Raw genomic sequence first — 12,440 nt, 5'->3', positions numbered from 1 at the left:
TATCTAATGGCATTTTTGGGGGGACCAGTATACCTTGGATATGAATATTAATGTTATGGATATTTTTGGTATTGACAGTTTTTGTAGAATAACAAGGTTTACTCTTATTTATTTAATATCAATGCATGGTTAAATATGTTTACCTCTAAAAATTATTGAAAGACCTAGATAATTTAAATGACATGTACTTTTCATAGATGAATACAGTGTTTCTAATAGAATTTATGGCAGTGAGATAGGGAGACTAGGACTTTAGTAGACTTAGTTACAAATGAAAAAGATGATTCATTATTAATTACTAAGATGATTATTATTAATGCCATTTGTATGTAACTGTATAATTTTAATTGACGTATTCAAAAAGTACTTGCGTTCTTATGTAGTTTATCTATTCTACTTACAATCTTTATTAGCTTCCGTAATTAAACCTTGTTTTTAGAAATAGAATGAAGTAGTTTATTTTTGGAAAAGCACCAATTACAAATGAAGTGTGAAGCTATAAAGACTTTTTCCCCCCAAAATGTGTACACATAGTTGGATGTTATCAGGTAGGGCTCAATATCTTAGTATATGTGCTGCCGAAGCGAGCACGGGGCTCAATATCTAACATTAATTCCCTGACTTTATTGGCTCTCATTTCTTTTTTGGTAAGAATGGGATTATTAATAGAAATGCATTTTTCCCCCTTTATAATTTAAGTAAATAGGGTTTTGGCAAGCAGGAAAAAGCATAGGCAGTTTGGAAAGAAAACTTAATGGTATTTATGAAAGAAGAAATTTAGTCAAATATAACTTTGGATTATCAAATATCTAGTACTAAAAGTACTAGAGTACTGTAGTACTAAGTAATCAAGTAATTTCTTCTATCATGTAGGAAATCATGAATATTTACATTTAAAATTTTTATTCTGAGTTTCTTCAATTTAGAATGAGGTTTCCGTTTTTATTTACTTTTATTTTCCAATCAGATGTGTGATTTGGACTTTGCTGTAATACTACATTTTGTGTTTATACAGTGAGATTATTTTATGGAAAGATCATTTTTCAGTTCTATAGTTTTGACATATCACTGATTAAAGCTATTTTGGTTAGGATTCATGAGGTATTACTATGTTCTATTTTATTTCAGTCTTGTAATAAGGTGCCTATTTGTGTTTTAAAAATTATTTGATTTTTGCCAGTTAGAAATAATCTTTTTTTTAATGCTGAAAACACACATTATAGCTAACAACTAGCCCCTCAAACTTGTAGTATACATTAAACTTCATTTCGCTTCTGTGTTTGCAGATTAGAAAACGTTCATGTTTTGAAAAAGAAATACACCATTTGGATACAAAAGTTGCTTCAGAAAAGACCACAAAACTCAACTCTCCATTAGGAAAGATAAACTCCTTTTCTCCACAAAATGTATGTATTTATGCCATTGTTCAGTTTAAAGAAGGAGTATGTGGAATTTGCTAAGTCCACTTTTGAAAAAAAGAATAAGAATAGTATAATGAAAAGAACAGTAGAAAACAACTCAGATGTCCTAAGTGCTATCACATCTCCTCTGCTAACGTATGAGATGGTAAACCCTGTCCTCTTTGTGCCCCAGTTTCTTCATTTATAAAATGAGAGAATTGGACTGAAAGAGTTCTGATAGTTTTTTCCCTCTTCTACACTCTCATGGTTGTGAACTTCACTTCCCTAAAGTTCTTTCTGTGAGCAGCGTTTCTCCTTAGAGCAGCAATTCTCAAGACGTAGTAGTCAGGCAGCATAATAGTACTGCTTGTATTGTACAGGTGTCCGCTTGGTGTTCCTGGGGGGGCAGTGGGTGTCAGGGAGGGGCTGTCTCACGGCCCATCATCCCGTGGCCCTGGCTGCCTTTGAGGATGACATACAGGGCATGATTGCAGAGTCGGGGTGCTGTGTGTTGGAAGGGAAGGTACATCATCGGGTAAGGGAGCTCTGGAGATCCCTGAGATTTTTTTTCAGGCGCTCTGAAAAATTATTTTCATAATAATATTATTATGTGGTTTGCCTTTCTTTACTGTGTTGCTATTTGCACTGATGCAAAAGCAATGTTGGCTAAAACTGTTGGTGCCTTAGCACAATCAAGATAGTGGCACCAACCTGTATGCATAGTAAATTTCTTCATCATCACTAATACACAGTTTAAAAAGCCAGTGTCACTTAAGAATGTCCTTGGTGAAGCAGTAAAATTACTAATGTCATCAAAGCTCAGCCCTGAGAACATTCTGTGTGAAAAAATCAGTAATCCTCAAAAAACACTTTCGCATGCTTGAGTAGGATGGTTGTCTTGAGGGAAAGCACTGGTGGGATAGTTTGGATTGTGAGCTGAACTAGACACTCTTTTTCACAGAACATCACTTTTACTTGAAAGAATGACAGATTAACTATGGTAATTCTTAAAAACAAACATAGTGAACCTGATGCTGAAAATCAGAGGTTTGAAAAACTGTATATACCACTGTGAGCCTGGTACTTTTTTGACACTGTAAACTTTTCTGATGATATGTGACTTTTTGATATTGTATAATGAAATGTGTTAACATTTGTAGATCTGTAAAATCAGTGACCCAAATATTTTCTAAATGACCTGAGCATATTACAAAATGATGCCTGGAAAACGTTCATCCAAAGTGCAACATAGACCAATGGACCTTTTCCTGCCCCATCCCCTCATCCCCAGGCTACCACAGATTTTCCATCTTTAACTACCAATCTTTATTTTTTTGCTAATATAGAAAACTTAAATAATGTTTATTTTGCTCTAAAAAGCTATTTTACTTGCCCACTTCCTACAGGCCTTTGGAATTTTTAATTTTTAAAAATTAAAAAAAATTATTTTTATTTAATTTTAATTGAGGTAACATTGGTTTATAACATATAAGTTTCAGGTGTGCAGCATTATAATTTGACATCTGTGTATACTACATTGTGATCACCACCAAAAGTACAGTTTTCATCCATTACCATATAATTGACCCCCTTTACTCGTTTCACCCTCTCCCCCCTCCTTCTCTGGTAACTATTGATCTATTGTTTGCCTCTATGAATTTGTTTTTGCTTTTTGTTTGTTTGTTTTGTTTTTGTTTTCATATTACACATATGAGTGAAATTGTGCAGTATTTGCCTTTTTATGTCTGAATTATTTCACTTAGCATAACACCCTCAAGGTCCATTTATGTCTCAAATATCAGGATTTCACCTTTTTGTATAGCTGAGCGGTATTTTATTGTATCTTTATCCATTCATCTGTCAGTGGACACTGAGGTTGCTTCTGTACCTTGGCTTTTATGCTGCAGTGAGCAGAAGTGTGCATATGTCTTTCCAAATTAGCGTTTTTGTAGTTTTTAGGTAAATACCCCAAAGTAGAATGACTAGATCATATTATAGTTCCAGTCTTAATTTTTTTGAGGACTCTCCATACTGTTTTCCATAGTTGTTATACCAGTTTACATTCCTACATTCCTACAGTGTACAAGGGTTCCCTTTTCTCCGTATCCTCTCCAACATTTACTGTTTCTTGTCTGTTTGATGACAGCCATTCTAATAGGTGCAACCAGAGATTTTTTTAAGTGACTATAGATTAGTGTTCATTTCCATAGTTCATGTAAGATAGTCCTCCCTTCTCCATGGTTTTGATTTCTGTTGCATGTGGTCAACTGCAGTGTGAAAATATTAAATGGAAAACTCCAGAAATAAAACAATTCATAAGTTTTAAATTGCATGCTGTTCTGCGTCCTGCTCCACCCCACCTGGGACGTGAATCATCCCTGTGTCCACTGTTTCTACATTGTATATGCTACCCACCTGCAAGTCACTTGGTGACCATCTCAGTTATCAGACTGGTTATCAGATATTTTGAGAGAGTGAGAGAGAGACCACATTCACATAGCTTTTATTATAGTATATTGTTAATAATTGTTCTCTTTTATTGTTATTAATCTCAAACTATGCCTAATTTATGAATTAAACTTTATCGTAGGGGTGTGTGTGTGTGTGGTGTGTGTCTGTGTATGTATGTATATGTATACGTATATATGAAAAAACATAGGATATATAGGATTTGGTACTATCTGTGGTTTCAGACATCCACTGGGGGGGCCTTGGAACATAATTTCCCACAGATAAGAGGGAGTACTGTAAATGGAATCATGCCTGGTAATGTAAAAAATTATTTTAAGTTTTTTTTAAAGTATAGTTGACATACAATATTATATTAATTTCATGTGTACAGCATATTATTTTGACATTTATGTACCTTATGACGTGATCACCACAGTAAGTGTAGTAACTATCTGTCACTACACAGGGCTATTACCATATTATTGACTGTATTCCCCATGCTGTATGTATTACATCGTTGTGACTTATTTATTTTATAACTGGAGGTTTGTACCTCTTATTCACCTTCACCTTTTTCACCCATCTCCCTATCTCCCTCCATGCCTGGTAATTTTTTTATTGAATTCCAGGTAGAGTCATGGGCCACTTAATGGTGGGATATGTTCTAAGATTTCGTCGTCGTGAAATTTTGTCGTTATACGAGCATCATGTGTGCAAACCTCGATGTCTGCTCCACACCGAGGCTCTATGGAAAACCTGTTGCTCTTAGGCTACTAGTCTCTACAGCATGTTACTGTATAAAACAACACAAGATTAAATCAAGCAGAAGAGAAAATGATGCAATCAGGAGATGCTGTAAACATGGCCTGGATGAGGTTGCTATTGGTGTATCATGGCATACTGTTTTACAGCAAACATTTCTTTCATAAGTAGAAAGAGTACACTCTAAAATAACGATAAAAGGTATAGTATAGTAAATACATAAACCATAACATAATGGTTTATTATCATTATCAAGTATTATGTACATAATTGTATGTGCTGTACTTTCATATGAGTGGCAGCACAGTAGGTTTGTTCACACCACCATCACCACAGACACAGAGTAATATGTTACGCTCTGCTGTTACAGTGTCACTAGGTGATAGGAATTTTTCAGCTCCTTTATAATCTTAGTAGACCACTGTGCTATATGTGGCCAGTCATTGATCAGAAAGAACGTTGTTATGCGGTGCATGAATTTTATCTTGTTGGGTGTTGGATGTTAAATGCTCTTAAGTTTTGTTCTGGAATGTAGTTAAGTTACTTTGAATCAGTTTCATCCTTTTGGATGTTCTTTTACAGTTTGTTAGGTGGGACCTGAGCAGGGTTTAGTTTTGGGCTACGTCATAGAAACAAGGCCCTGAGTCCTCTGCCTAATGCTCCATGAATCGTGAGGTTTGTCCAGCCTGGCTGGTGGGAACAGGCACTGTTCTAGTCCCTATGTGAGTGCTGTTTCAGGTGACTCTTGCCTCTATCTGTATTGTTTCCTCACTGGCATGTGCTGATCAGTACTCTGCCAGATACTTGAGAGGTCCCTCTGCAGACCTCTGGAGTTCATTTGTGTAGCTCTCTCCACTTGGGTATTCTTGTGTGTGAACTTCAGTCTTATTGGTTTCCCTGGACTCTCAGCAGGGTCTCTTCAGCTCAGGTTTACTGGGCTATCTATCTGGATTCCTCTTGTCCATGCCACAGCCTGGAAACTCTCAAGACAATAAGCTGAGATTATCATGGGCCTATCATTTGTTTCCTATCTCTCAGGGATCACTCTTTTTCACCTGATGTCCCGTATCTTAAAAACTATTGTTTCATATATTCTGTCTATATTTTTAGTTTTCAGGTAGGGGATGAGAAAACTCTTTGCCTTGGGGACAATTTTCCAAAATCTTTTGATGGCTTATATAGCTCCTGTTTACCTACTAGTGTTTAGGACTTTATAAACTTTTTGCATTCTTTTGCCCTTTCTCCTTTTCCTTCTTTTTCTGACCAACTTTTGCTAATCCTTCAGAAAGTCTTCCTTGACATCCCCACTTTTGAGTTAGATTACCATCTGGAATGTTCTTTGTACTTCTTAGTTTTTATTTTACTCGTATCTTATTATCTTCTCCACAGGTTCTAAGTTTCATTAAGGACAACATCAGGGTCTCTAGTAGACCGAGACCTTCTTGAAGGCTGTGACTGTTTTGTTCATCCTTGTGTTCCAAGCACCTTACCTAGTGCTAGGAACCTAGTTGTAGACTGAGTGAATGAACGCCATCCCTGTCTTCAAAGAGCCTTTCTCGAAATTCTTGAATATACCAAGTGGGGGGGGGGGGGAATGTTGGTTATCTTCATAGAAGCTTTATAGTTGGATAAGTCATCTCAGAAGCTGTTAATGCTAAATTGTCAATAATAATAATATGCTATATGTTTGCTTCTGCCTGTATTTTCTCACTCATTTTCTTTACAGTACCTTATTGTCTTCACAGCTCTTACTATTTGAATTTGTCTACTTGTTTATTATTTACCGTCCCTGTTAGAATGTAATGTCAATCTTTTTCATGTGTTTCCCTGGTACCTAGAATAGCATATTACATATATTAGTTGCCCAGTAAATATTTGTTGGTAGAATCTTACTGAATTCTTACAATGACTATTGTTATTCCCATTTTACAGATAAGGGAACGCTGAGAAGTAAGTTGTCTAAGGTCACAAAACTGGCAAATAGTGGAGCTAAATCCAACCTGATACTCTGGCAAATGCTCTCATCACTTTATTGTACGTTCTCCCTAAAATGCCTCTCAGAAATCCTGAAGCCATCTAAGCAGGATTCTAACACCAAGATAAGGAAAGCAGTATTATGTAGAAGCCTCAAGGATAAAGAAATCAAGTACAGAATAAGCTGTGATTGAGAACAGTTAAAATAAGAGAGAGAAGTGGATTTTTAAATTTTTGTTTTGTTTTTTATAAGAAAATGAACTTTGATTAGACTTGCCTGGGTTTTAATCACAGCTCTGCTCTTTACTACCTGTGTAAATTTGATTAAGTTTTTAAATTATTGCTACTTCAATTTCCCCATTTGTTAAGTGGGGGTAGTAATAGTACCTATCTTATAGGGCTGTTATGAGGATTAAACAAGTTAATATTTACAGAGTGCTTAGTGTATACCTGGCATAGCTTAGAGCTTGTTAAGTGGTAAATGGTAGAAGTACCAGCAGCAGTAGTAATAGCAGCAAATAATTCAGTATTTGTATGTTGCTCATAAAAGATATTATATAATGTTACTATTACATATAATTACCTTTAAATGCTGGTAAGAAGGTATTATATAATAATGAGTAATAATATAAGCTTCAAGGAGCTAGGTTTATAATTAAGTAAAAAAGTCTTTTAATATCTGTTAAGGATGTTTATGATTGCACCTCTTTAGAGTCTAGAGCACTGGACCATAAGCAGAGCTGCTGTGCTTCTGGCTGAGTACCTTAATTTTAAGCTAAGTGCTTTGATTAATTTCTCCATTTGGTTATGCACTATGTTGATCATTTAGTATAGTCTTCTCACTGGTAGAATATAATTGTATCTATATCTGTATATCATATCTTTATATCAGTTAATTTTTAACCTGGAAGTTACAGGTTTTCTTCCTTGGCTTTAGGTGGTATAATTTTACATTTCTTCAGAAATGGAATAATTTTTATAGGTGGGTGATTTATTATTCATAATGTTAAATGTATGGATTTCTGATAATTTCATAAGTTTGAAGATTTACTGAACAAGCTGAATCTCTCAATTAAATCTAGTAACTCAAGTGATAACATTTTATTAGTGTGACATAGAACTTCTGTTTGTATGAAGACATAAGTGATACATACAGAGGGTGTCAAAAAAATATAGACACATTTTAAGAAAGGAAAACTATTAAAATTGTAGTACTCAATATATACCAATAACAAAAGATGAATACAAGTCACGTTGACTTCTGCAATTACAAGACGTGCTCAAAGTGGTTACTATCAGCGTCCAGACACTTCAGATTATGGTGAACTACTGCTTTAGCAACATTGACCAAAGTGTCCACTTGTATACTTTTTTTTTGGCATCCCCCCTATACGCCATACTAATAAAACATGCATAAAGTAAATTTATTAGACACCAAAGTACTTTTACCCTGACAGAAAGATCATGTGGTTGAGTTCTAATATTTCTTGTCTTGGTAGTTTATAGTGAAAAGCATGCATATATAAAGGCACTTTCTGAATGGTTAGGAAAAAATCCACGAATACTTAGGTACAATGATCTACATTTTCAATATTTTTCTCCTCTTGACAAAAATAAAATAAACAGTTACAATAGAAACATAATTAGTACAAAATGTAAAGTTTTAGTTAATGTGAATGTTTCTCTCGTATTTTAGTGAATTGTTAGTAAATTTTTCATAAATTAAATTTATTGGGGTGACAGTGGTTAGTAAAATTACTTAAGTTTCAAGTGTACAATTCTATAATACATTATCTATATATCACATTGTGTGCTCACCACCCAGAGTCAGTTCTCTTTCCATCACCATATATTTGACTCCCTTTACCTTTTTCTACCATCCCTTCCCCCCCTTACCGTCAGGTAACTGCTAAACTTGTCTTTGTGTATGAATTTTTGTTTTTTTTATTTGTTCCTTTGTTGCTTTCAGTTTTATATTAAGAAAACCTGTAGTTTTGTGTATTTTGGCTGTCATCTTAATTTTAAAATCTTATAGTAGTAGCATTTTTAGCAAATCTTATGGCTATCTAACACTAAATAATACATCTAGTTTTTCATAGAACCAGGACTAATCATTTCCATGGATATAATATAAGAAAGAATAATGGGGATATGAGTAGATGTAATTTATTTAGGGAAAGGATTCTTTAAGTATAGTAGTATTTTTTTCTATTAGAAACTTACTTTGGTTTTTGGTAAAACGTTTATTCTTTTCCTCCCTTCTCTTTCTCTCTCTTTAAAATTGAGGTATAATTGACATGTAACATTATATTAGCTTCAGGTGTAGAACATAATGATTCAATGTTTGTATATATTGTGAAATGATCACCATAGTAAATCTAGTTAACATCCACCACCTTACAGTTTCAAAATTTTTTTTTCTTGTGATGAGAACTTTTAAGATGTACTCTTTCAGCAACTTTCAAATAGACAATGTATTGTCATTAACTATTGTTACCATGCTGTAATTATATCCCCATAACTTACTTATTTTATAACAGGAAGTTTGTACCTTTTGACACCCTTCACCCACCACGACCCCCCACCCCACTCCCACCACCTGCTGCCACCCTTGCTCCACTGGCAACCACCAGTCCGTTCTTTGTATCTGTGAACTTGGTTTTTCTGTTTTTGTTTTTTAGATTCCACATATAAGTGACATTATAGGTATTTGTCTTTGGCTGACTTGTTTCACTTAGCACAATGCTCTCAAGGTTTATCCATGTTGTCGCAAGTGCAAAGATTTTATTTTTAAACTGACTGAATAATATTCCACTGTGTGTGTATATCTATCTATCTATCTATCTATCTATCTATCTATCTATCTATCATCTATCTATCTCATTATCTATCTCATTTTCTTTATCCATTCATCCTTTGATAGACACTTAGGTTGTTTCCATATCTAGGCCATCGTAAATAATGTGGCATGGAACATGCGGATGCATGTATCTTTTCAAGTTAGTGTCTTTGTTTTCTTCAGATAAATACCCAGAAGTGGAATTGCTGGATCATATGGTTGTTCTACTGTGTTTCCCCGAAAATAAGACCTAGCTGGACCATCAGCTCTAATGCGTCATTTGGAGCAATAATTAATATAAGACCTGGTATTATATTATATTATATTACCCGGTATTATATTATACCCGGTCTTATATTATATAAGACCGGGTCTTATATTAATTTTTGCTCCAAAAGATGCATTAGAGCTGATGGTCCAGCTAGGTCTTATTTTCGGGGAAGCACGGTAGTCTTAATTTTTTGAGGAATCTCCGTACCGTTTTCCATAGTGGCTGTACCAATTTACATCCCCACAAACAATGCATAGGAGTTCCCCTTTTCTTCACCTCCTCACCAACACTTATTATTTCTTGTCTTTTTGATAATAGCCAATCTCACAGGTATGAGATATCTCCTTGGAGTTTTGATTTGCATTTCCTTAATGATTGGTGTTGAGCATCTTTTTATGTACCCATTGGCCATCTGTAATCTTCTTTGGAAAAATGTATGTTCAGATCTTCTTCCATTTTTTAATTGGATTGTTTATTTTTTTGCTATGAGTTTTGTGCATTCTCTGTGTATTTTGAATATTAACCCCTTACCACACATATGATTTGCAAATATCTTCTTCTGTTCAGTAAGTTGCCTTTCCATTTTGTTGATGGTTTCCTTTGCTGTACAGAAGCTTTTTAGTTTCATGTAGTCTCACTTTTTCATTTTTGCTTTTGTTGCTTTTGTTTTTTTGTCAGTTTCCAGAAACAAATCATTGCCAAGACCTATATTAAGGAGCTTACCGCCTATGTTTTCTTCCAGGATTTTTATGATATCAGGTCTTTGTTTAAGTCTTTAATCCATTTTGAATTCATTTTTGTGTGTGACATGAGATAGTAGTTGAGTTTTCTTTTGTACGTGGCTGTCCAGTTTTCCCACCACCATTTATTGAAGAAACTGTTCTTTCCCCATTGTATAGCATATCTTAATCTTTGCGAGTGGTATATTATAAGTCACAAAAATATTTTCTGTCAATTCTGGAATGGGTGATTTCATAAAGAAGTAGAAGAAATATAAGTTTTATAGGCTTTAATATTTGTTCTATAGCAGCTTCTAAAATTAGTTTATCTAACTAATTAGTTTATCTAAAACATAGATAATTTAAAAAGTGCAGTTCATATTTTAGAAATTTTCTTATGTTGACAGATCATATGCCTCACATTTTATGTATCATATATTAATCCAGATCATCTACAGATCTTAGGAAAATTGAGGGACTTGGACAAGTTAACTTTTTTTTTAGGACCTGTTCCTTCAAATGGGAGGAAAAAGATGGTGGGACTAACTGTTAATATTCCTTGTATTTCATTTATATCTAACACCTCTAAATTCTAAGGATGCTTTTCCTGTTTTGGTTCTTACAAGATGATATTAAAGATGACAGTGTTTGTTTTTTAAAAGAATAGTTATTTGTTTTCATAAACAAAGGTTGCATTCTCTTATACCCTACAAAGATAAATGTCATAGTCTTCATACATTTGAACTCTGCAATTGTATTATTTTCTGAAAAACTTTCTTCCATAAATTCAATGATAAATTAGTTTAATCATTTTTGTTTTTCTCTAAATTTGACATTAAACTTTTTAGGCTTTTCTTTCATATTTTCTTGTTTTTTATTAAAATAATTTGGTTTCCAACTTATGAATTGGAGAATTGGATAGCTGTCTTTTTACCTTCCTATCATCTCGAGTCTCATCGCTGTCTCTTCAAGTCAGAAAATAGTGTCAATACCTCCTCTCTTATATGCATTACCTTTCAGTATCCACTGCTTGTTCCCTTTCTTTACATTTTAGGTTCAGTTTTTATAAAGATAATTTATATGTCAAAGAACTAGTGAGGCATCAGTCTCCATGTGGTCAAAAAATAGTTAAGAAAAACATTGTGTTTTTAAAACAGGATATCACCATTCTGATATAACTTTGTTCCACCATTTATAATCATTTTCTCTTCATTCTTTCAGTAAATCCTCACAATTGGTGAGGTATTTTTAGAGAGCCATTATTATGCTTATACCTACTTTTTATTTGTTCATTAAATAAATGCTAACATTGTCTATATACTTTTGTAAAAGTAATGATATTCTTTGATTTTGTGTAGCATTTATTAATTCATTACTTTTGCCTACTGTGTAGAAGAGACATGGGGCCAGCAGAGAGCGCCCTTGACCTTCAGATAAGTGATGTTGGGCAAAACCTTAGGCTATTTTTCACCTTTTCTTACATCCTTGCCTTTTCTTTCTCACATGTTTCTGTCTCTGTCTGCCTTTCTCTTCCCCTTCCCTATACCCCACTCCCTTCAATATTTAAGATGTTCTCTAGGATCTCAAGAGAAAATGGCCAATTTTTTCTGAAAAGTATTTTGTATTTTCTCATAGTTTTAATTTACTTTTATTTAACATAACTGCTTATGTGGTGATGTTTATTATAGCCCAGAAACTCTTCTAAGCACTGTAGAAATATTTACCTGGTAAATATAGGTTGATGTGAGTTAATACTTGCTATAAGGTCTCTTAATTTTTGTATGGACTTTAAAACTTTCAAAATAAAACAAAAGAATTTAACTTAATTCTTATAATAACTCAATGAGGAAGGTATTAATATTTTCCCCAATGGCAGATAAGGAAATTGAGGCACAGAGTATTTAAGTAGCTTGTTCAAGTCACAAAACTGGTGAAGGGAGGCTGGTTTAAAACCCAGGCTGTCAGCTCTAGAATTGATCCTATCAACCACCTCACTATTCTGCTGCTGAATAAACTCTTCCAGA

At 34.1% G+C, this 12,440-nt stretch overlaps 1 protein-coding gene across 1 annotated transcript in view; it reads left to right on the top strand.

The window, feature by feature from the left end:
• The window catches only part of BRIP1 (BRCA1 interacting DNA helicase 1), a 153,031-nt gene that overhangs the window by 5,886 nt on the left and 134,705 nt on the right, over positions 1-12,440 (top strand). Inside the window, exon 5 of the mRNA XM_019732469.2 lies at positions 1,287-1,406. Within this exon, the coding sequence (XP_019588028.2) occupies positions 1,287-1,406 (120 nt within the window). The remainder of the gene's footprint in view (positions 1-1,286; positions 1,407-12,440) is intronic.

Source organism: Rhinolophus sinicus, linkage group LG15 (genome assembly GCF_036562045.2).
Source record: "Rhinolophus sinicus isolate RSC01 linkage group LG15, ASM3656204v1, whole genome shotgun sequence".
In the NCBI taxonomy this organism is placed as follows: domain Eukaryota; kingdom Metazoa; phylum Chordata; class Mammalia; order Chiroptera; family Rhinolophidae; genus Rhinolophus; species Rhinolophus sinicus.
Note: the sequence above shows the minus strand (reverse complement) of the source record. Positions and strands in the feature narration are given on the sequence as shown.